Raw genomic sequence first — 22,547 nt, forward strand, 5'->3', positions numbered from 1 at the left:
CCTGACTTGCTTGAATACACTTTTTTCTAATGTTCATCATACTCTATCTAGGATTGATTATGTTCTAGTTAGTAAATCTCTGCTTCCTTCTATTCAATCCTCAGAAATTGGCTCTATTTTTATTTCTGACGATGCTCCCGTACAAACTGTTCTTGTTCTTTCCCTAGCCTCTCTTCAATTCAGTCGATGGAAACTTAACCGTTTTTTACTATCTGATACTACTTACATTACAGAAGCTAACACATTCATTAATGAATTCTTTAATTTTAATAATCCAATAGACACTTCTGTCTCCAATAACTGGGATGCTTTTAAAGCCTCTTTTCGTGCTTTCACTATATCCTATGTCTCCGCCAAGAAGAAGACTATGCGGAAAAAATATTCTGAACAACTACACCATCTCAAATTATTGGAACACACATATTACACCTCCAAATCACCTTCTATTCCCCATGAATTATTTAAGGCCAAATATGAACTTAATAAGCTAGCTACTATAGAAGCTTGCAATATTCTTCTCAAAATTAAATCCAAATATCACGGTGGTCAAAATAAAGCGGGTAAAATGCTTGCCTTTACCTAAAAGATAAATCTGAACGTAAAAATATTGGCCCAATTCTCAACGATTCCACTAAACAATTAGTGTCATCAGATGAAGACATTGCAAAAGTTTATGATGAGTTTTTTAAATCCCTTTACTCTGATACATTTCCCTCTAATAAAAATTGACATACTTTCTTCTCATGTCTTCCTTCTCCCCCATCTCTACCTGATAAATGTATTACTTCTCAAGAAATAATTAAACACTATTAATTCTCTAAAAAATCAAAAGCTCCTGGCCCTGATGGTTTATCCATTGAATTTTATGCCACCTTCACCTCTATTTTTGTCCCTCACCTTCTAACACTCTTTAATTCTTTTATTAAAGATGCCAAAGCCTCTGGCTCCTTTATGGATGCCTTAATTGTTATCATCCCTAAACCGGATAAAGATCATACTCAATGTAAAAATTACCGACCTACATCTCTAATAAACTATGATTGTAAAATATTTGCCAAGATACTTGCGTTAAGACTTGAAACGATTATTCCTTTATTAGTTAAAACTGATCAAGTCGGATTTATTAAGGGTAGATTGGCATCAGATAATGCAAGAATGTTCTCCAATATGATTTCATATGCAAAAAAATATATATCTCCCCTTGCCGCATTATCCCTGGATGCCGAAAAAGCATTCGATCGGATCAATTGGCAATTTATGTTCAAAACTCTTCAATGGTTTGGGTTTGGTCCTACTTTCATATCTTATATTACATTATTATATTCCTGTCCCCGAGCTAGTATTTTTGTTAATAATCATTTCTCACAATTTTTCTCCTTGTCTAGAGGCACAAGACAGGGGTGCCCCCTTTCCCCTTTACTTTTTGTGCTTTGCCTTGAACCTTTCCTGGAACGTATTCGTATTAATTCACGTAAATCTGGCTTTATCCATAACTCTATTGAGACCAAAATATCTGCTTATGCAGACGATATCTTAATTTATATGTCAAATCCTATTGACTCACTCCCGTCCTTTCTAGAAGAGATCCAGTTATATTCCAGTGTTTACGGATATAAGTTAAATCTCTCAAAAACAGAAGTTTTACCACTGAACTCCATCTGTTATCAATTCATGTTTAATAATACCAATTTTACTTGGTGTCCCTCTAAAATTAAATACCTTGGTATTTGGTTCTCCTCCTCTCTGCATACCACTCTTAAATACACGTTTAACTCTTTACTTACGAAAATTCAATCCCTTCTCCACACCTGGTCTCCTTTATTTCTTTCCTGGTGGGGCAGGTTGGATACTATAAAAATGATGATTGTCCCTCACGTCCCATATACTCTATCCATGTTGCCCATTCGAATTCCTCTCTCTTTTTTTCCCAAATTAATTCCACGTGTACAAAATTTTTGTGGAATAAGAAGTGCCCACGTATTCCTCTTCTGAGGCTTATTTGTCCTAAATCGGAGGGTGGTGTCCGTTTCCCTAATTTCAAAGCTTACCACTCAGCCTTTTTAATTAAACAAGCTTTTGCTTTATCATATGACTTTGCTGATTTCTCTATCCCTAGATGGATTGTTTATGAACGCTTATAAAATGATTTTTCTTTTTCAAATGTACTTTTCATGTCCAATAGCACTTTCCTGTCACATAACCCTATCTTAAGGTACTCTCAGAATTGACTATATAATACATTCTCTAATGATCTCACTCCCTTTCAATGTTTCTTATCCTCCACAATTTGGTATAACAAACACCTCAGATATAAAGGTAAATCGTTCTACTACAAATTTTGGAAGGAGAAGGGATTTATTTATGTTCACCAATTGCTTTTCCAAAATTCTATTATCCCCTTCTCCACTCTGCAGTTACAATATCATTTACCTGATTCTTGTACTCCAGTATATAAAATAATTTCCAACGCATTACAATCTCAGTTACATACGTTTGTTCTCCCTGACGTTACACCTTCCCTTACTCCATCCTCCCCTCTATATCTATTATTTCCCACACACAGACCTAAAGCTGCTCATGTATATAAGTTATTGTTATCTCGTGTTAATGAGAGACCGAAGTCCCCTGTTGAAACTGCATGGAAAACGGATTTGTCGGTTTCTTTTTCTGTTGTAACTTGGGATAAATTATGGTCTAAATTGTTTTCAGTATCTGCTGCTGCTCGTATTACTCAGTCTTTATATTTCATCTATAATAGAGCTATTTTGACCCCAGTTGGGATTTCTAAGTTTTCTTCCTCTTCCTCTCCTCTATGCTGCTCTTGTTCTACTGTTCCTGGTGCATTGACACACCAACTTTATGAATGTTCTAATGTTTTTACCTTTTGGAAATTTGTTTGGTCCACCTGCATGAACATTTTTAAGTGTAACATTAATTTAACTTTACAAAATGTATTTCTAGGTTCCTTATCACCTGACATTGACTGCTCTTCTACTGTTTCTTTGTTATTTGATCTTTTTATTACATTAGCTTTCAAAGTTATCTTGTTCTCCTGGAAGGATAATTCTACATTATCATCTGTCACTTGGTGGAACTTTATGTGTGACGAACATAGAATTGCTACAGTTTCCTCTATATCTATCTCTCAAACAATAAAATCTGATCTCTTGTGGCTTCCTTTTTCTTCCTATCTATCTACTTACAATCCTGTGCATTAATCTTTTATTTCCTCTTTCTTTTCTATCATACCATTCTTCTTTACTTGTTGGCTCCCTTATATCTCTTCATCTTTCTTCCTTTCTTTTCTGTCTTTCTCTTCCTTTCTTTTCTGTCTTTCTCTTCTCTCTCCTCTGCCTTTTCTTTCCCTTATTTTTCTCTGGTTATGATTATATTGATCCACTATGATATGTTATTTTTCCGTATTTTACACATATTATGCTGTATTACTATATCTCCTTTGTTTTATTACTTGTATTACTTCTTGTACTTCTTCTGATTGAAATCTCAATAAAAACTCGTAAAAAAAAACAAAAAAGGATTATGATCCTAATGAAGATTATGATGATGTAATTAAATAACCAGTCTAGGTTCGCACTGCACTTGTCATTTGGCTACTTACTTTGCATTACAAAATTAGATCTTTAAGTTGTTAGCATGCACATCATAATCAAATGGGGAAATGTATTTTATTTGATGACGAGACATGCACACTACTGATTTAAGGGACAATCTATTAGACTCAAATGTGCTCAACAAATTAGCTTGGATAGCAAATTAACTGAATTTGGATCTATGTTATTGTTGCTACATATGTGTCTGTTTCTAACAAATTCTGAAGATATATTTCAGAGACAAGAGGTGGAATTAGAAAATGTAGTCATGGATGTAATGAGCAGCCATTGTATAAGAGATTTCAAAGGTGACTGCTCTTTTTTTCTTTCATTCCAATTTATACTAGCTGTTTAAATGAAGCCTATTTAATTATATTACAATCAACTGCATCTCAGATTATTGCGACTCGTGCTATAGGCAGTCCTCTGATACTGAAATCACATTATTCTTCCCCAGGTTGAAACTACAGAAAAGACCCTTAGCAAACAAACGCTAATTACAGAACAGTATGTGCAAATTTAAAGTCTTACCATATCCCCTGGCCGATCGGCAAATCCACCTGTTTCTTCATCCTGACAAGCCAAGATAAAGTGCCGCAGTTTATCTCGATCAATCCAATGGAGCCGTTTTATTATTTTCAGAGATGCTAACACCCACCACGAATAACAAACATCAGGTAACTGGAAAAAACAAGAACATTTATGATGACTACAAACATATATTAAAGATCAATTTATTAAAACAGACTGCTTAAAATTGGTGTGCTGCAAATATCATTTTAACATATGGTTGAATAACACCTGGTTGGCCAAATATTTTTCCAAATGTTATTAAGTTCCAGATTTGGTAAACAGACTAGCACAGCATAAACCAGTACGGTAAATATTTACTTTTATATTATGTGTCCTCCTCACTTTTAGCAGTGCAATGGGAACATCAAATAAAGTCAGATAAACGAGCTGGTTTGATTTACATTTCTGTGCAGCAAATTTCTTACGTAAAAACAATGTTATCTGAAATAAGCATTTAATGATCAGTAACTTAAAACTATGCACCCTAGTAAAATATGTCTGCATACCTATTATCAATTAAACAGCAGTAAACCCTTGATTTAAAAAGTCTTACATTTTTTAGTATCCTCCCTAGGTCACAAACTCAATGATCAGAGCCAAAAACACTATGTTTAAAAGCAATACATTATAGACCTCCGTACAAGAATTCTTTCAGGCAACTTCTACAGTTTTCAATACTCTTCTCTTATAATTATTCCTGAGAAATGTGTTCGATGCGTACCTATTTCCTCTATCTGGAATACTTTTGAATGGAATGTTGATAAGCAAACATATGTGCTGTATTTATCAGGTATTTAAAGTATCCCGTTGTCTTCCTGGGACATGTCTCTTACCCAATAATTTACTTTAAGTATAAATGTTACTCAACCAATGCACTTGTGTGTGTGGAACAATCTCCTTCGGTCACACAAACAGACCCAAACTGCCTAGGTCTGAAACGGCAATCTGTAACATACTGGTAGAGCGGGTTTGGCGCTAGACGTAGTTACCCTGGAGCAGCTAAAGTCTGTCCATGATGAACTACTTGGACACTTCTGAGCATGCACCATCAAAGACCAGACCCAGGACCATGCATGTCAAATGCAGACCCAGTCAGGAGCAGTGCATGGTGCACTACAGGGACAAGAAACTGAACATGCTCTGCCTTCCATTCTGTAGATCACACCTGGGCGAAAAAAAGGAAGCAGTGCAAGAAAAGGGGCAATGAAAAAGGAACTATACTGTAGAACATTTTGAACATCAGGTTATTCTGAGGGTTTAGGGTGTTAGCAAGGGTTAATAAGATGTCAATGTATACCAAAATATCTGCTGGTCTGACAACGGGAATAGCAGAGAAAGCAATGTCAACGTATAACAAAAGCTATGCCCACATTAAAATGTTGATACCAATAAATGCAATGTCTATGTATTCCATATTCTACGCATGCATAACAGTGTTGATACCCGTAGAAACAATGTCAATGTATGTCATGATCTAGGCACACAATGTCATCAGTAATCGATAAATCTCGATGTACGCAATGACAACTGTAGGCACAATACTGATAATATCTGCAAAAATGATATCAATGACCACCACATTATATGTAGAAGTTCTAACGAACTTGTATCCTTGCTGTTGGATTCACCCAAGGTGGCCTCCCTATCACCCTGTGTCAGAGATACGTGGTCAGACAGGCCCTGCGACTCCAACCCACGCCTATTGAGTGACCGGTCACCGGTGGGGTCTCACTTAGCCCTAAGACAAACGTGCACCCAGTGAAAACCCTGATCCATCCCACAGATAAGCACTTGCACCACAAACCAGTCGGAGGAAATTGGCCCCAATAAAACACGTTCGGCCATAGGTGCACATTCCCCTGAAATACCACAAAGCTAGATGCCACATGTAGTTAGGAACTCTAAGCCACTCAGGACACAACATGCACAGCACACATAGTGATCTCGTGCTCCCCACACCAGACATCTGGACACAAACATTCTGGCCGACACTAGCTCACCTTGAGGTCAAGAACCACCTGTGTCCACTTATCAGATCACTATACTTGTTATTTACGACTAAGATGCTTTTCAAAGAAAACAGAATTGGTTTATTGTACCTTACAAGACGTATATATTGTCGGCCAAAACTCTGTACAGCGAGATACTTTCTTCAGATGCAACGCTGTCAGTACTCTTCCGGCCACTGCGTTTAATTAAACCAATTTGTTCCTGTTTTGTCAAATGCTGCTCATCTTTTCATTAGATGTAAAGTAGAGTGCAAGAGAGCAATGCCCATGGTCCACTGCAGACAAACCAGATAAAGTGCACTGCTCATGGTCCACTGCATAAAAGTTAAGTTTCACATAAAGACACTACTGCATTGGTTCATATCCTGTGGTACAGGAACCTCTTGGGTTCACCAACGCCTAATCGTGATGTCTGCGACTGCTTAGAAAAATAAATAATATTAACATATTAATTAAGTGTATGTAATTAAAGGAGCAACATGTAATATTGTAAATTTTAAAAGGTTGAGTAAGTCAGAAGGAATTTACATTGAAGACTAATAATAAGTAAATAAAGTTGCTACCCACAGAATGATCCGTGGGAGCAGTGCACATGCATCAAGCAGACTACAGTATAGACAATGGGTTGCCTCAGTTAAATTAAAAGTCACAACCTTCCCATTAAAATGTACATTTCAATTTTTTTGCATTAGTTTGTTGTTAGACCTGGCACCATTGGCATGGGTCTCCCTTCCATTTTTCGCTGTTGTCTCCTCTGTGTAAATATGATTGTGAATTGGTATATCCCTGATTGGCTTATTTGGTTTACCTGTTAGTCCCTAGTAGTGTGCCTGCCCAGGGCTGGTAACCCAAATGCTTCTGGTGGGCCTGCAGCGCTGGTTTGCGCCACCCACAGAAGCAGCTTCTAAAGTGTTCCTCAGATGTGCCACTGCAGTGTCTGCGTGCAGTCCAGAACTGCCATCTTGGCTGAGAAGTGTCCACACTTCCCAGCCCCTGAACCTTCCCTTAGCATCATGTCAGTCACACCTATGATAGGTGCATTGTGTGTGTAAGGTAGGACATGGCTTGATATGTGCAGCATGTCCTGGTAGTGAATTACCCTCCATTTATTTTTTTCACTGCTGCAAAGCTACCTGTTCTCCATAGGCTAAAATGGGCAGACTGGCTATTACATCTTCTAGTCCTATCTGACTCAGGGAACATGGTAGAAATTAGAGTTTAGTATGCCTGAACTCAGAATGATAAAATACATATTTTAGTGAAGTTGGTTTTAACATTCTGCATTTGAAAATACCACTTTTAGAAAGTAGGTATTTTCTTGCCTAAGCCTTCCAGTGTGCTCTGCTGTTATGTGTATTGGCTGTCTGGGTTTAGAGGGGCAAGGCAGGCTGAGTCAGACCTGGGTTGAATAGAGAGATCTGCATTGAGTGCTGGGGAGGGGTAGCTCCTTGACCTGAATAGGGCTGTGCCTGGCAAGGTGAATGCTGGCTCCACCTCCTACTGTGCGTCTGATGGCAGACCCCCTCTTCCTGAAAGGAAGGATGCAGCCTGGTAAACAAAGTGCTCCAGGCCTGAGCTGAACTGGTTCAGGCTGGGTTCAGTGACTAGAGACTTTTGAGAACAAAGATTTTTGGGGTGTAATATCTGTGCCCAAACCCCTGATTTTTGTATTGCTCGGCAATGTCAAGAGGAACCTCTGTCCGTGTTACTGAAGGAATCTCAAGAGGACTGTCCTTGTGCTCGTTTGCGGTTTCTAGGATTGGCCTGCAGTAATTCCCCCTGGACTTGGAAGAAGAGGGAAAAGGACTTTTGAGACACTTATTTTGCTAAGCAATCACCCAAGGTCTAGAAGAGAGCTAGCCTCCTGCTGGAGTCACAGGCACATCTGACTCTCCCATCAGCCTCCTGATTCCTCCAAGCGAGGATTTCCATCTGCAGATGAGGCCCCTGTGAGGTCCAGGGCTTCTAGTCCTACTACAGGGAAGAGAGTGCTGAAATCTTCGCTAACGCCCGTTTGCGAGCCGCTGCAGCTGAAGAGCGTAAGAAAAATTATCGCGCTGCTGCCGCCGAGCGCTCGCAAACCAAAGATGATCGCATCGCACGCTCGCGGGCCAAAAAGTGCTTTCTAACCCCCGAGATGATCGCATCACACGTTTGCGGGCTTGTCGAAGGCTCGCTAACCCCGGATCATCGCACCAAGATCATCGCATCACGACATCGCAGAGCGGGCGCCGTGCGTCCACCATTTTCCTTGCATCCCACCAGGATCGTCGCTCCCTCGCGGGGTGCCATTTTCTTTTATCGCAACAAGATCGCACAGGCAACAGGATCAGCGCATCATCCTCCCTTACGGCAAGGATTCAATGCATCGCAGGCCTGGCGTGAAGAAGTCTGTTGCTTTGTCCCACACGCACCCGCAGACCGGCGCATCATCGTCCCTTGCGGCAAGGATTCAATGCATCGCCGGCTTAGTATGGGGAAAATCATCGCTACAGCTAGTTTGCGACATTTTGCTTGTTTTGCTCCGAAATCCAGGTACTTTGTAAGTAAAAGGGTCGCAGAGACCCCTGCTTTGAACTGAACCCCCATTTGAACATTTTGAACTCTTTTTCCAGCTTTTCAAGAGTACCCCCATTTTTCAGTATTGTGGTTTTTTACCATTATTGGTCTTGTGTTAAGTCTATATATAAATAAACTTACTTTTTTATAACTACTTGTGTGGTGTCCCTTTGTAGTGTCCTACAATGTGTTACTGTGTATGATCATAAATGCTTTACACACTGCCTCTGAGATAAGCCTAGCTGCTCGTGCTACGTTACCACAGGGTTGAACAGGGGTTATCAAAGGGTGTAGCCCCCTTACTCTGACTTAGGAAGAAGGGTCCCTACTTGGACAGTGGCCAGCCATTGCCAACCAGAGACCCCCATTTCCAACATTTGTAAATTAAACACAATATTCTATCATTTGGGTTCTCTCTTGTTGACTCTGCGGGAGTGCTGTTCCGGTGTTCCCTGTTGTTTCTGGCTGTTACGCCACACCTCGCGGCCCCCGCTCCGCGGGTGCCGCTCGAAGGAAAAAGACTCTGCTGGGACTTTGTTCTTGGGTCCCTGTCGTGCATTGTAGCACCAACGCGCCTGCAATTTTGATCATCCACTGACCAGGGCTAGAGGCGGGACTGCGAGGACCAGCCTGCTGAGCGGCGCTGAACGGCCGCAGCTGGTCCTCTTCCCGCCCCCTCCACCCGTTAAAAACAGCGCGAAGTGAGAGCTGCCTTGGTTCTCTCTTGTTGATTCTGCGGGAGTGCTGTTCCAGTGTTCCCTGTTGTTTCTGGCTGTTACGCCACACCTCGCGGCCCCCGCTCTGCGGGTGCCGCTCGAAGGAAAAAGACTCTGCTGGGACTTTGTTCTTGGGTCCCTGTCGTGCATTGTAGCACCAACGCGCCTGCAATTTTGATCATCCACTGACCAGGGCTAGAGGCGGGACTGCGAGGACCAGCCTGCTGAGCGGCACTGAACGGCCGCAGCTGGTCCTCTTCCCGCCCCCTCCACCCGCCCTCATTTCTCCTTGATAATCAGTGCCAGTAAACGCGCACGCGGGACGCGCACGGGGCAAAGGCCGGGGCGAAGCCCGGGCAAAGGGTGGGCCGTCTGTGGCCGTCCGGGGACGATCGAGGACGGGACGGGCCACCCCCCTAACAACACCACCCGAAAAAAATTGCGCCCACCGAGGAGACAAACTATCGCAAACTAGGTAACTCCCTCTTTTCGATTTAAGCGTCACATCTCCCTTAACTGAGCAAGGGGGGTTTTTGTCTTGAGTCATACATCTTACTGGTACGACATTCTCCGTGATTTAACTAGTAAAATTACTAGGAAAACTGTAACCGGAAAGACAAATGGGTTTAAAAAAATTACGTTCGCGTACGATATTTATGAAGCGAATGGAAACGGAGGAAGCAGTAAGAAAATCTACAGACAAGGCAATAAAACCTGGTCGAAGTACCTTAACCCCAGCAATTAACGAATATTTTTCTTCTCTACCATCAAAAAAGAAACTTGATAAAGGAATGACTGGGATGGAAAATGAACCACCTGGGAGTTTAGGGGATATAACGTGTCTATCTGAATCCCCCAATTTGTCTAACAATGAAAGTGACAAGGCGCCTATTAACAAGTCTATTCACTCAATATATGATCAACAATCAAAAGACTGATTCTACCGCTCTAAAATCATCAACCCCTATAAAAGGCAATGAGAGAGTGTACAAATCAGAGGCTCTAAGCATACTCAATCACAAGTCAGAACAAAATAGTTTGATCTCTAAAATAATCACTACAAAGGACAACGTGACTCTACAAAAATTGGAGGATTCAAGTATATTCCAACAAAAAGCAGAAGAAAATATCTCTGAAAAAAAGTTTCACAAAACAGATACAAAGAAAAAATCAATACAAGAACAAGATTCCTTTCTGGACCCCTTTCTAACTGAAAATAACAATCTCGATAAATCTTCAATGCCTCTATCTAAGGCTCTCTGCTCCTTACAAGAAATACTAGAATCGGTTCTCTCCTTCTTGGGAAACATCCTCGAAAACTCAGACCAAACTCTTGATGTCCAAATTGGTATTCTAAAATTTTTAGTAGAAGAGAAAAGGAAAAAGGAGTCCTCAAAAATTATAGAAAATCAATTAAAGGATACCACTAAACGAAACGAAAATGAACAAAAGCAAAACAATTGTCACTCTTCTACTCAGACATCAGAAGGAGCTCTTATAGAAACCTATAAAAGGAAAAAAACGGAACCTTTCAACGAATCTGCACTCTATTCCTTAAAAAAACTGTTTAGTGAAAAATCGCAAAAAAAGCCAAAGCAATTTCCGATCTTTAACAAACACGGAGAAAAGGACAGTCACGACAAAGACCTTACAAAGGAAGATGAAGATTCCTGTACAAAAACTACGTTAGAACCGTTAATAGGTGATATAACTGCTAATAAACCTAAGGAAGTTGAGCAAAGAGGAAAAAATAAAAAAAGGAAAAAACCTTTCAGAAGGATCCCTAAAAAGAAAACCCGTAAACTAAAGTTCCAAAAAATTAATATGTCGCAGGAGAAAAACAACGAGAAAAGTACGCCACAAAATAGTAAAAAAGGAGAATTCCTCAAAGGAATAAACACAGATACAAAGCCAATACTGAATCCAAGGGCGGAAGAATATTTCCCAACCAGGATAGAAATGAAGATAGAACATGAAAATATTGACGTCAATAGAAGTAATGAGAAGGAAAATAAATGTTGCGTTGATATACAATGAAATGAACTCCAATTTGAAGAACTTTTCCCCACCGATAATACTCCACTCAACAGAGGCAGGATACTCAACCTCTTGCAAAACATAAAGCCTCTTCAACTATTGACTAGCTGTGAAATAGATCTAGTAACCTTTCCCAAGAGAGGTCATAATAAAATCGCCATGGTCTCCTTTTGGTCTCCCGTAATACCGGGGATCATACTTCGAGAAAAGGAAACAATTCACAGATTTGGATATGATGTAATCGAGAAGGTCGAACTTAAAGGAAATAAAAACTATAAAACCGTAAATAACAACATGCAATCAATCTCTAAAACATATCCAAACAATGGCCCTAGATCTACCCTGATATCTGAAAATGCAGGGGCTAGCTATCTTATAGATAAGCGACAAGGAGAAGATATCCTGAAAATTTGTGTGAAAAGAGGGGAAAGGGAAGTGTGGTACTTGGAACCTAAGGAGAATAAAGTTACTGAAGTCGATATTGAGAAATCATGGACCTGGCTACCAGGGACGCTGAATTGTAATAAAAGTTCTAGCCAACTGAAGTATCCAGTTTAACCAAGGTCTAAAGTTTATATCGTGGAACATCGCAGGGAGAACAACAAACAAAATGAAGGAAGTCCTCAGCAATCATCCAGATATTCTTACCCTGCAAGAAACTTGGGCAATAGATCCCTTCTCACAAAAAGGCTACTATGTTTATAACATATCTGCAAAAGCCAGTAATCGGGGTCATGCCAAAGGAGGTTTGGCTATTTTAATAAGAGAGGATTACATATGGGCACAAGAGATAGTAGAGACTAATAGTGACAATCTGCAATGTATTAAGCTTTTTCCACAAGGAGCAATGTTGCTCTTTAATATATACGCCCCCCCTGGAAAAAAGTATGACACCTTATATGAAGATTCGCTGGAAACCATCATGCGAATAATAGAAGTCCATCTGTTCCCATCTTACATAATCATGGGTGACTTCAACGGGAAAATTTCCAATCCCGAAATAATAAAGTGGGGAAGAATCTTTGAAGAGGAAAGCCTGGAATTATTTACTCCCCAATTCCCCAAAGACATTCGATCCAATAAAAGGGGGAAAATATTGTTATCAATGTTATTGAACATAAATGGAGTAATCCTGAACGGGAACATTGAAGGAGACATCCCGGCAACATACACAAGACAGGGAAACGGGAGATCTTCGATAATAGATTATATTATCTGTGGCAAAGATCTATTTGAAACTATGTTACATCTTCAGTCCAACTTCACATCAGACAGCGATCACGCCATGATGCAACTATGTACCAACTGGTCGGCTCAATCTGTAGAAGAAAGACCGATGATCCTTGATAGAAATGAAACTCTGGTAAACAGCGATCAGAGACGTATCTTTTGGAATCCATCCTCTATGAATAAAATAACAACACTGGTTGAGCATAACCACCTCTTAAAGAAACTGTATTCGGAAGATTCTATAGTAAACTTTGAGAATACGCTCACCGAACTTAAAGAGGCTCTAATAAAAATGAATCCCCAAGGAATTGTTGGTAATAAAATGAAGAACAACTCAAATAAAATCTGGAACACAACGATAAAGAAAAAACTAAACAAAATGATACGAGCTCAATATCTACACTACTAAAAAGAAAGAAATAAATACATTGAAAAACCAACTGAGAAGAGAAAAAAATAAGTAAGAAAAAAACCATTCAAGATCGTAACTGGGTTGATCTACAAATTGCTGCAAAAGAACCAAACCAGAGAACATATTGGTCATTAATAGCTAAAATCATAGGAACAAAAAAGAAACTATTAGCAGTACCGGTTCCTCCGAAAGAGTGGGATATTTATCTGACAGACCTCTATAAAACAAATATGGTCAAACTACAAGAAAACTGTGCAGATAAAGAAGAGGAAAAATTGAAAACCTTAATTCCTAAAACAACAACTATAATGGTTGAAACCCACATTCGGAAGGCAAGAAGTACAGGTGCCTTCGGCCCCGATCAAATCCCTATCAAGGTCCTACAGATGAATCCTAAGGAATGGAGTTTCTTTCTAACCCCGCTCTTTAATCATATTTTGACCACTGGACAAGTACCAAAATCATGGCAGGGGAGTATCATCATCCCTATTTATAAAAAAGGTAGTAAAACGGTAGCAGGAAACTACCGTCAAATAGCATTGATGGATGCTACCGGAAAAATCTTTGCTGCTGAAGTATTATTGCAATTAAAAAACTGGGCTTTTTCGCTGGGTCTGATACCTATGTTCCAGGCTGGTTTCAGACCGAAGCATTCTGTCACGGACAATATTGCAATTATTCAGGTTATTCTTGATAAATATGTCATACAAAGAAAACAGACGGTCTACATGGCATTTATTGATTATTCGACCGCATTCGATCGTGTTGATCGATCTACATTATGGAATAAACTGAGGAGTTTTGGAATTAATGAATATTTGCTACAGGTAATAATAAGCCTTCATACTACAACTTGGTGTCAAGTCCAAATGGGGGGCGAAAAAGGTTTAACGAAAGTTATAAATACAGAAAATGGTTTAAAACAGGGTTGTCTATTAGCCCCTATGTTATTTTCATTATACCTCAGTGACTTTCCAAACCAGTTACAGAAGGGCTCAGGTCTGCCTCCAAAAATAAGCAAACTAAGTATCTATTCATTGCTATATGCGGACTATATAGTTATCTTTGATCTTACTCCATTCGGTCTGCAAAATTCTCTCGATATTTTATATCAATATTCAAACGAAAATTATTTAATTCCGAATGTGAAGAAAACAAAAGTTGTTGCCTTCTCTGGGAGGAAAAAAAGTGTAAAATATAACTGGAGGCTAGGAGGTGAAAAGATTGATGAAGAGAAAGAATATATATACCTCAGCAGGATTCTCTCAAAGAATCTAACAAACACAAAGCATATAGACAAATTAGTAAAGAAATCTGATCTACATGCAGGAGCACTTTTAAGACTCTACAGTGCCACGGGGAGCAGGCATTTTTCTACATTGTTGAAAATATATAAGGTGAAAATTCCTGCAGTCCTGTCATATGCTATGGAATATATTCCTATAAAACAATGGGGATTCATGGATCGCCAAGAGGGAAAAATTTTGAAAAGAATGATGAAGGTCCCGGTTGCGACACCGGTACAGGTTTTAAGGTTAGAATATGCAATTACAAGTGCTTTTGCTACGGCCGTGGCTAATATCAGGTGGGCCTATAATCTTCTTCATGCAAAGGAGGGAACACTTAGGTTCCTGCTACAAAAAGAAACCTTTGATACAGAAGCAGTTAAGCAAACCTTTCTAGTGAATATGTCAGCTGCATTTCGAATGGCTGAAATTTCTAAAGACATTTTACTGACCTGGACTGCATCGCAATTAAAACTCTTTCTAAAATGTTTCACACCGAGGCTGAGTTTTGATTTGGACTATGCATATAGTAATAAACTAAAATCATTCAAATTATATACTGAACGTATAGAGTATAAACATATGCAACCCTATATATTGTTTTCCATTACTCATAGTGCAAGGAAGGTAATCTTGATGCTACGAATAGGGATCTTACCTGTTGAATCCTATAAATCAAGAAGGTCAGCTGGTGAATCCTCTTATTTGTGTTCGCTATGTCAAGGGGGCGTGCAGACCGTGGAGCACCTATTATTTGTTTGCCCTAGCTCAAAAACAGTAGCAGCTCGTGCTCAATATATTGATCCAATATATAGAATCTGCAGGTTAACAAAGGAAAAAGAACTATTAACAGTGGGCATAATGCCTCCGAACGAATTTGTATGTTACAATTTCTACAATTTTTTTAAAACTATGCTGTTTTTATATTAATCTGTGATGCATTTACTTTAGTTATTTTTTGTATTTTATGTTATATTTGTGGTCCTCTGTCGAGTACCAACACAAATAAAATCTTTAGACTTTGACTTTGACTATCATTTGGGTATTTGTTTAATGCATGTTTCTGTTATTGTGTGCATTGTTCTGAGGCTCATATCATCAAAATTGCTTAAGCCAACTTCCAGTAATGACTCAGTAGGGTCAGGGTATTCCAATAGTGATTAAGTAGGAATCCCTGGATTACATCTCTGATTAAGTGGGGGCCAACAGATGGCAAAAGGTTAAGAACCACTGCACTAGTGGGTCAAAGACTGCATACATAGAACTAGAAAGGCGTAGTGCAAAAATGCCAAGAAGCACAATACGTAGTTGGATACAGCATACTTTACTACTTGCATTGAGGATAATATGTGTGGCAGGCACTAGAGAGGAAACGCATACTGCCAAACTCCAGCTGGAATCCTTGAATGTGGAGTAGTGGACTTGGATGTGCAGAAGGCACTGTAGCTGCCAGGTGTTTCTAAAGTTCCGGGCTGATCTGCTCTGTCTGCAAACCTAGTTTAGCGCTGACCGGTTCAATTGGCACTGTTTTGGATGCTGTATATTTACATTAAGACAACAAACTCCCTAAATATGTGGCCGTGTCAGTGTGCTCCAGAACTGCAGAGGGCCGGACTAATCTGTTTATGCCTGCAGGCCTGGGACAGCAATAACACCTATCACAATTACCATGTTTAGGCCCAATGGTGCATTATGATTTACAAGAGATGCCATGGCTAAGACTCACTCCTATGCAGTTACTGGGGAATATTGTAGCATTGCTTCTACTTCAGCCAATTAAAGGTACTAATCTGTGCAAAGCAGATGAGAACATTGTGAATTGGACTGGAGGTGATGAGACTCAAAAAGACAAAGACATTCCTGTGAAAGTCAAGCCAGAAGTAGCCAAGGTTGTCCAAGAGGAGCCATCACTGGAGATTAAGTGCATGGTGACAATTTCATCTTTGAGCAGAATGTCCAGGTTCTTGGTTTACCCACCTTCACAAAGGTGGATGATGATACTTTCTTATTGACACCGGATATAAAATATTTGAAACTCCATGGTCTGGTGCCTACAGCATTCAAATATTCCCTTATCAAAGGGCAGCGTTGATTCATACGGTCTTCGGTCTATGATGTTTGCACACAAATCCCACCCCCTCTCCTGATGTCCACTTTTCTCACATGCTGGTTGTAAACTATAGTCATATCCACCTGAAAGGGTAGTATTCCCGAACATCATGCTGGGTTTCAAGTGTGTTGGAGGCCACAGAGGGCAAAGAACTGACTGGAGCAGATGTACTTCTCATATAATGTAGTCAAGTGTATTTATTTCACAACAATTGTCAAGTGCAAATACTGTGATGTTGTCGTTTTGAAAACACAAAGTCCAAAAAGTTGTCCTTTCCCGATTTTTTTATTGTGTTTTGAGTACATAGTACCTGGTTTAAACTTGTAACCAACATCACATCTCAATCACTGCCTTTGCTTCAACTCCTTCGCTGCGGCGGCTATTCCGCCGCAGCGCTAAGGGGGCGGGGCGGGGCGGCCGCGCGGCAGCCGCATGCTGGTGACGGAACCGCTCCGTCACCAGCCGCGGTTGAGCTGTGCTGATGACGGAGCGGTTCCGTCATGGTCGCCCCGCTCAATAGAACGCTCAGCGCAGGTGCGGAATCCGCACCGCGCAGGCGTGCCGAGCGGGCCATGACGGAACCGCTCCGTCATCAGCACAGCGCCACCGCAGCTGATGATGGAGGGGTTCCGTCATCAGCATCGAAGGAGTTAAAGAGCCCTAATATGTAAGGGGGTACCTTTGTCCCAGAATCATATCAGTGGGCAAACTGAGAATAAGCTAGTTCTTTCCACCGGGGCTAATGAAGATTGACAGCCCTGCCCTAGTTTGTTTGTAAAAATGTATCACTTTTAAATGTATTTTTAAATACATGGCCAAGATTAAATTATTTGAAAAGAGTTCCATCCTTTATACATCATTTACCTAGACACTGCCCATCTCCAACACAGTGCCACCACACGGCTCCAATTATCAACATTGCTTTTGTCCCAACTCACACTGTGCTACCCCAGACACAGAACCCTAGCCTCTTAATCCTCACCTGATCATATCCCTCACCGAAGACCACCACACCGCCAAAGCCAACCTCCACAGAGGAATGAAGGCCGTCGCCGAATGGATGAAGGACAGCAGGCTGAAGCTGAATTCTGACAAGACGGAGGTACTCATCCTCGGCCCCACCCCCTCAGCCTGGGACAACTCCTGGTGGCCAACATCGCTAGGAACAGCCCCAGATCCCACCGACCACGCACGCAACCTGGGGGTTATCCTCGACTCCGCCCTCTCCATGACCAAGCAGGTCAATGCCGTCTCTGCTTCCTGCTTCAACACCCTCCGAATGCTCTGCAGGATCTTCAAATGGATCCCCTCTGACACGAGAAAAACCGGCACCCAGGCCCTTGTCACCAGCAGACTTGACTACGGGAACGCCCTCTATGCAGGATAACAGCCAAGCTCCTGAGACAGCTGCAACGCATCCAGAACGCCTCGGCACGACTGATCCTCGACATCCCCCGACGTGGCCACATCACACCACACCTTAAAGGCCTACATTGGCTCCCCGTCAACAACAGGATCACCTTCAAACTCCTCATCCACGCACACAAAGCCCTACACAACGCCGGACCAGCATACCTCAACGACTGACTCCGCTTCTACACCCCCACCCGCAGCCTCCGCTCTACCACCCGCAGCCTCCGCTCTACCAACCTCGCCCTCGCCACAGTTCCACGTATCCGGAAAACCACCGCCGGCGGCAGATCCATCTCCTACCTCGCCGGCAAGACCTGGAACACTCTCCCTACCAGCCAACGACCGACCCAGGACCTGCTGGCCTTCAGAAGACTTCTCAAGACCTGGCTTTTCGATCAGTAGCAGGCGCCCCCCCCCCCCCCCCCCCAAACCAGCGCCTTGAGACCCTCACGGGTATGTAGAGCGCTTTACAAATGAAATGATTGATTCCATGCACTCGTCCATTTTATCTAGCCAGCCATGCAGTCACTCATCCATGAATGCACTCACTACTTCAGCCTCACTCATCCATTCATCCATGAATGCACTCACTACTTCAGCCTCACTCATCCATTCATCCATGAATGCACTCACTACTTCAGCCTGACTCATTCTCATTTCCACCCACTCACCCATCTATACATCAAACACGCTCACAAATCAATGAAAACAAAAAACAGACCTGTATGCGGATACTGGGACATTGCCAATATTCTTGATTTGGAACTCTAAATGGTGACTACACAGTTAGCTTTATCCAAGTGTCAGTTTTGTGTTAACTATTTAAAAATTATTTGTACTAGCAAATGAACACAGCAGTGTTTCAAGAAGTATTGTACGACTTAAAACAAAAATCACCCTTTCCTTAAAAAAAGCACACCTAAACAGAAAATACAGGGCTTGTAATAATTCTCCAGAAAGTGGAGGTTAAACAATTCTAGCCGGGTTTAGACTACCATAAGTCCATTAATAATATATGGCTTCCTTTTCTAACATATAATTGAACCGAATTGGTCTCAATAAAAATCAGTGACAATATCAGTAGAATTCTAGAATTTGAACATTTAGCAGGACTGGCCTTTAATACATACCTACTGCCCTCATCGAAAGACTGCAAACAATTACAGGAATCGAAGACTTGGCTCTATTTTGCTTCAACTAATTTATGACCATTTGGTGAACAGTAAAAGTTTGCCTTTACTTTTTTTAAATTGTTTTTATTTATATTTCTTTTATTGATTGTGTCAGCATGTCATGGCAAATTCATATACAAATAATACATTCATGCTTTTATATTATCTTAACAAATGATCAGAGAGACACCAAAAGAGACAAGCATTGGCATAGCCAATAGTTCTCGCCTTTGGGACCTTATAAGTGTTTAGCCATGCAACAGTTGGTGTTGTTGCACTAAGGATATTGTGCTGCATAATTAAATACTTATAAGGTCCCAAAAGCAAGACCTATTGGCTATGCCAACGCTTGTTCTCTTGGTCAAAGAAGTTTAATTGGCTTTTGGGAAGATGCCTTCCCCGCTTTCCAGACATCGCTTTATTTAATGTATATCTTGTCTTTCAGAGGCTTTCCATGCGGACACCTTCTGCCTGACGTCTTGTAAACTTTCCTGACCTTTTCCTAGCTCAAATAAATAGGGATTTCCCTTCTATGGGAAAACGGAGTCTCCTATGATTTATTTTGAGACAACTTTATAACAGTCTTTACATTTATGTTTTGGAATGCTTTGTATTATATTGGCTAATGCATTCAGGCAATGGCTATTGCCTTACAACTCATTTGATGATTTGAATTTGTAACTTTGCTAATCTTTTTAGTAAAACCTTCATGCTTTGCAAATCCAATAATCTTGGTCATCTTTGTGGGTTCAAACATGCTTTGCATTAATTAATTGTATTGATTGCTGTGACAGCCTCACACCGGAACTAAAGATCCATCAGAGGGCAGCCTGGACCTGAATGTCCACAAAATATGTACAAGGTGCAAAATGCTGCAAGAACTTTCTTCTCGGAAACAGTCAGATGGTGCATGGTGTCCACAATATGCTGCTACATGCTGGACAGCCTCTCACCAGGAAGTAAAGCTGCCACAGGGGCACTGGCAAACTAATTCTTCACATGCCTCCTCTCATCTTGCCACTTTCTTTCTCTGTCTCCCACAGTAGTTGTTTCCACCACCATTGTGTTCACCTTATCAGTGACTTTGGAACAGAGAAACAGGCCACCTGAGAAAAAAGTGCACCACATTGTTTGCCACAGTGTCTTTCGGCTCAGTGAAGTTTGTATTTCTCTTTAGTGGTATGGTTAGGGAAACTGGACCTCTTCTGAAATGGATGACTACATTTTGCTTCAGGGTTGACTAATTCATGCAGCAGGATAAGGCAGATGACGTGGCGCAATGTGGAACCTGTGGAAATTGTTACATTCACTATTTTGACATTTTTGAACGTTAGTACACTTTGGACAAAAGTTTCACCTTATTAGTATCGATTTAATAAGGCGATACTGCAATCAGCAACTAAACACTGACCAGTTAACCTTTGCAGAGGGTCTTCTACTGCACATCACCAAGTGGGGCATTTTTTAATACCTTTTGATCAGTTTGAGCTACAAGTAAAATGTGTTTTGTTGAATTTTGCAAGCCATGAATCAGATCATGGTCCATTGATTAGGTGGTAAGTTAGGCGAAACCATAATTACGTGTAAAACGCCAGGGCCACAGGACTGTATAATTTCCGTGGACCTGGGCATGGCGTTTGTCTGGGCAGTCTGGCTTTGTGGTGATGTGTGGCTCACGGGGACAATAGCAGGGCTGGTGAGTTGCTTTGGGGGTGAGTTTTGGCTGTTTTACTGCCCCAGAAAACACAAAAGTCCCTGTACTGAATTCAAAAGTGGCAAAAAGACCTACCCCTGGACCAAGTGTCAGTGCTACAGTGAGGATACTGGAATGGCAGTTGTTCTGTGGTGATTACCAAATGCAATATACACGAATCCGGCACTCAGATTTGCTAGGAAATTACACGAAATTATCACAAAGTGTATATATCAAATTCAGCACTCATAAGAACATTTAAAAACATTGTATTTGATTCTAGGATTGATCAATAAAACAATTTAGGACAACTGCCTAAAGGTGCCTCCCCAAATGGTTTACAATCTATTGCATACACATAAAAACACTATTTTTAAAAAAAAGTCGACGCAGCGTTTCGGTGATCTTTGTATGTTTCACCTTCTTCAGGACATAAAAATAGTTTCATGAATCTTTTATTCAGTAGTACTCTTTGTGGGGGATAGCCCTCCAACATCATCAATAATCCTAGCTTCTAGATAGGCCTAGTATCTTCATTTGGCCGGTTTCTAATATCCGCAAGAGCCACCGTTGTTGTGTAATCATTAAAATATTTTTTTTTAAATACATTCTTAAGCTTCTCTCGTAAAATTCAGTTTACTGTAGGTTTTATTCAATTTTCAATCATGCTGGTAAAGCTTAGCTGCGTGTAAAACTCAATTAAGCTGTTTTTCACTTTTCTTTAAGACGCCCAACCAGTCAATGGTCGACCACTCAATACAAAGTTGGCCTCCCTGCTCCTGCGGATTTCCCGGAAGTGACGTATTGGGGTAACTCCCTTTTGTTTGAGTAGTTTTTTACTGCCCCCCAGTTCTACTATTCTGTGGGGCATGTCTTCATTGTGTATGTCAAGCATGCGGAACACCACGTTTCGGAGTTTCGCAAGCACAACTACGAGTCATATTTTTACGCTGCGTAAAATTAAATGTATATTAATCGCCCCTGATATGCACGTACAAATGACTAGGCGGAATGACGCATGCCAGAATGCATCGACTACTTAACGGGTATTCTTTGGGTATTCTGAAATTGCGGAATTTTACTCCTGTTTACGCATGGGTACGTTTTCACTCGGATTCTTCCCTTTGTTAAAGGGGCTATATGCATGTGTGTGAGCGGTCTCTTGTACATACCACGTGCGACGGTCCTATTACTGACCCTCCTGAAAGGAATCACATGTCAAAAGAGACAGATCATTTCTCGCGCTTATATGGCAAGAGCTCAAACGCCGAAGGTGACTCGGTCGGTTGAATGCTTGCTTTTGAAACAGTCTGTAAATTGCAGTTGAAATGTGGAGCAAGTTCAAATCCCCGGCTCATCCTGCCATTGGATACTATTAAATTGGATAATGACATTTACAGTGCTTTTAAAAAGGCTGGTGTGTGGTCTGAGGCGCTATATCAAAAAAGAATAGTAATTTACAGTGAAGTGCAGAAAACTTAGTGGGTAGACTGGTTAATTAGGACCATTCGGTGAAAAGAAAGGACCCTGAACTCTAATATCAACTCTGTGACAAAAACAACCAACTACATATAGCAATAATTAAGTTATGTCATCAGTGTTCAAAGCTACAACCATGTCTTGCGGATATTTGGACCTGTATGCGGATACTGGGACTTGTATGCAGAACAAAGGTCTCTAATTAAATGAAAATAAGACTCAAGTAATACTCTTTGAAGAAACCCAG

The 22,547-nt window shown here is 40.8% G+C and overlaps 1 protein-coding gene across 1 annotated transcript in view; it reads right to left on the reverse strand.

Annotated features, from left to right (window-relative positions):
- RABGGTB (Rab geranylgeranyltransferase subunit beta) overlaps nucleotides 1-22,547 on the reverse strand; it is a 166,080-nt gene that overhangs the window by 20,934 nt on the left and 122,599 nt on the right. The window contains exon 8 of the mRNA XM_078668524.1: nucleotides 4,143-4,292. Within this exon, the coding sequence (XP_078524650.1) occupies nucleotides 4,143-4,292 (150 nt within the window). The remainder of the gene's footprint in view (nucleotides 1-4,142; nucleotides 4,293-22,547) is intronic.

The sequence above is a fragment of the Lissotriton helveticus genome, chromosome 1_2 (genome assembly GCF_964261635.1).
Source record: "Lissotriton helveticus chromosome 1_2, aLisHel1.1, whole genome shotgun sequence".
Lineage (NCBI taxonomy): Eukaryota > Metazoa > Chordata > Amphibia > Caudata > Salamandridae > Lissotriton > Lissotriton helveticus.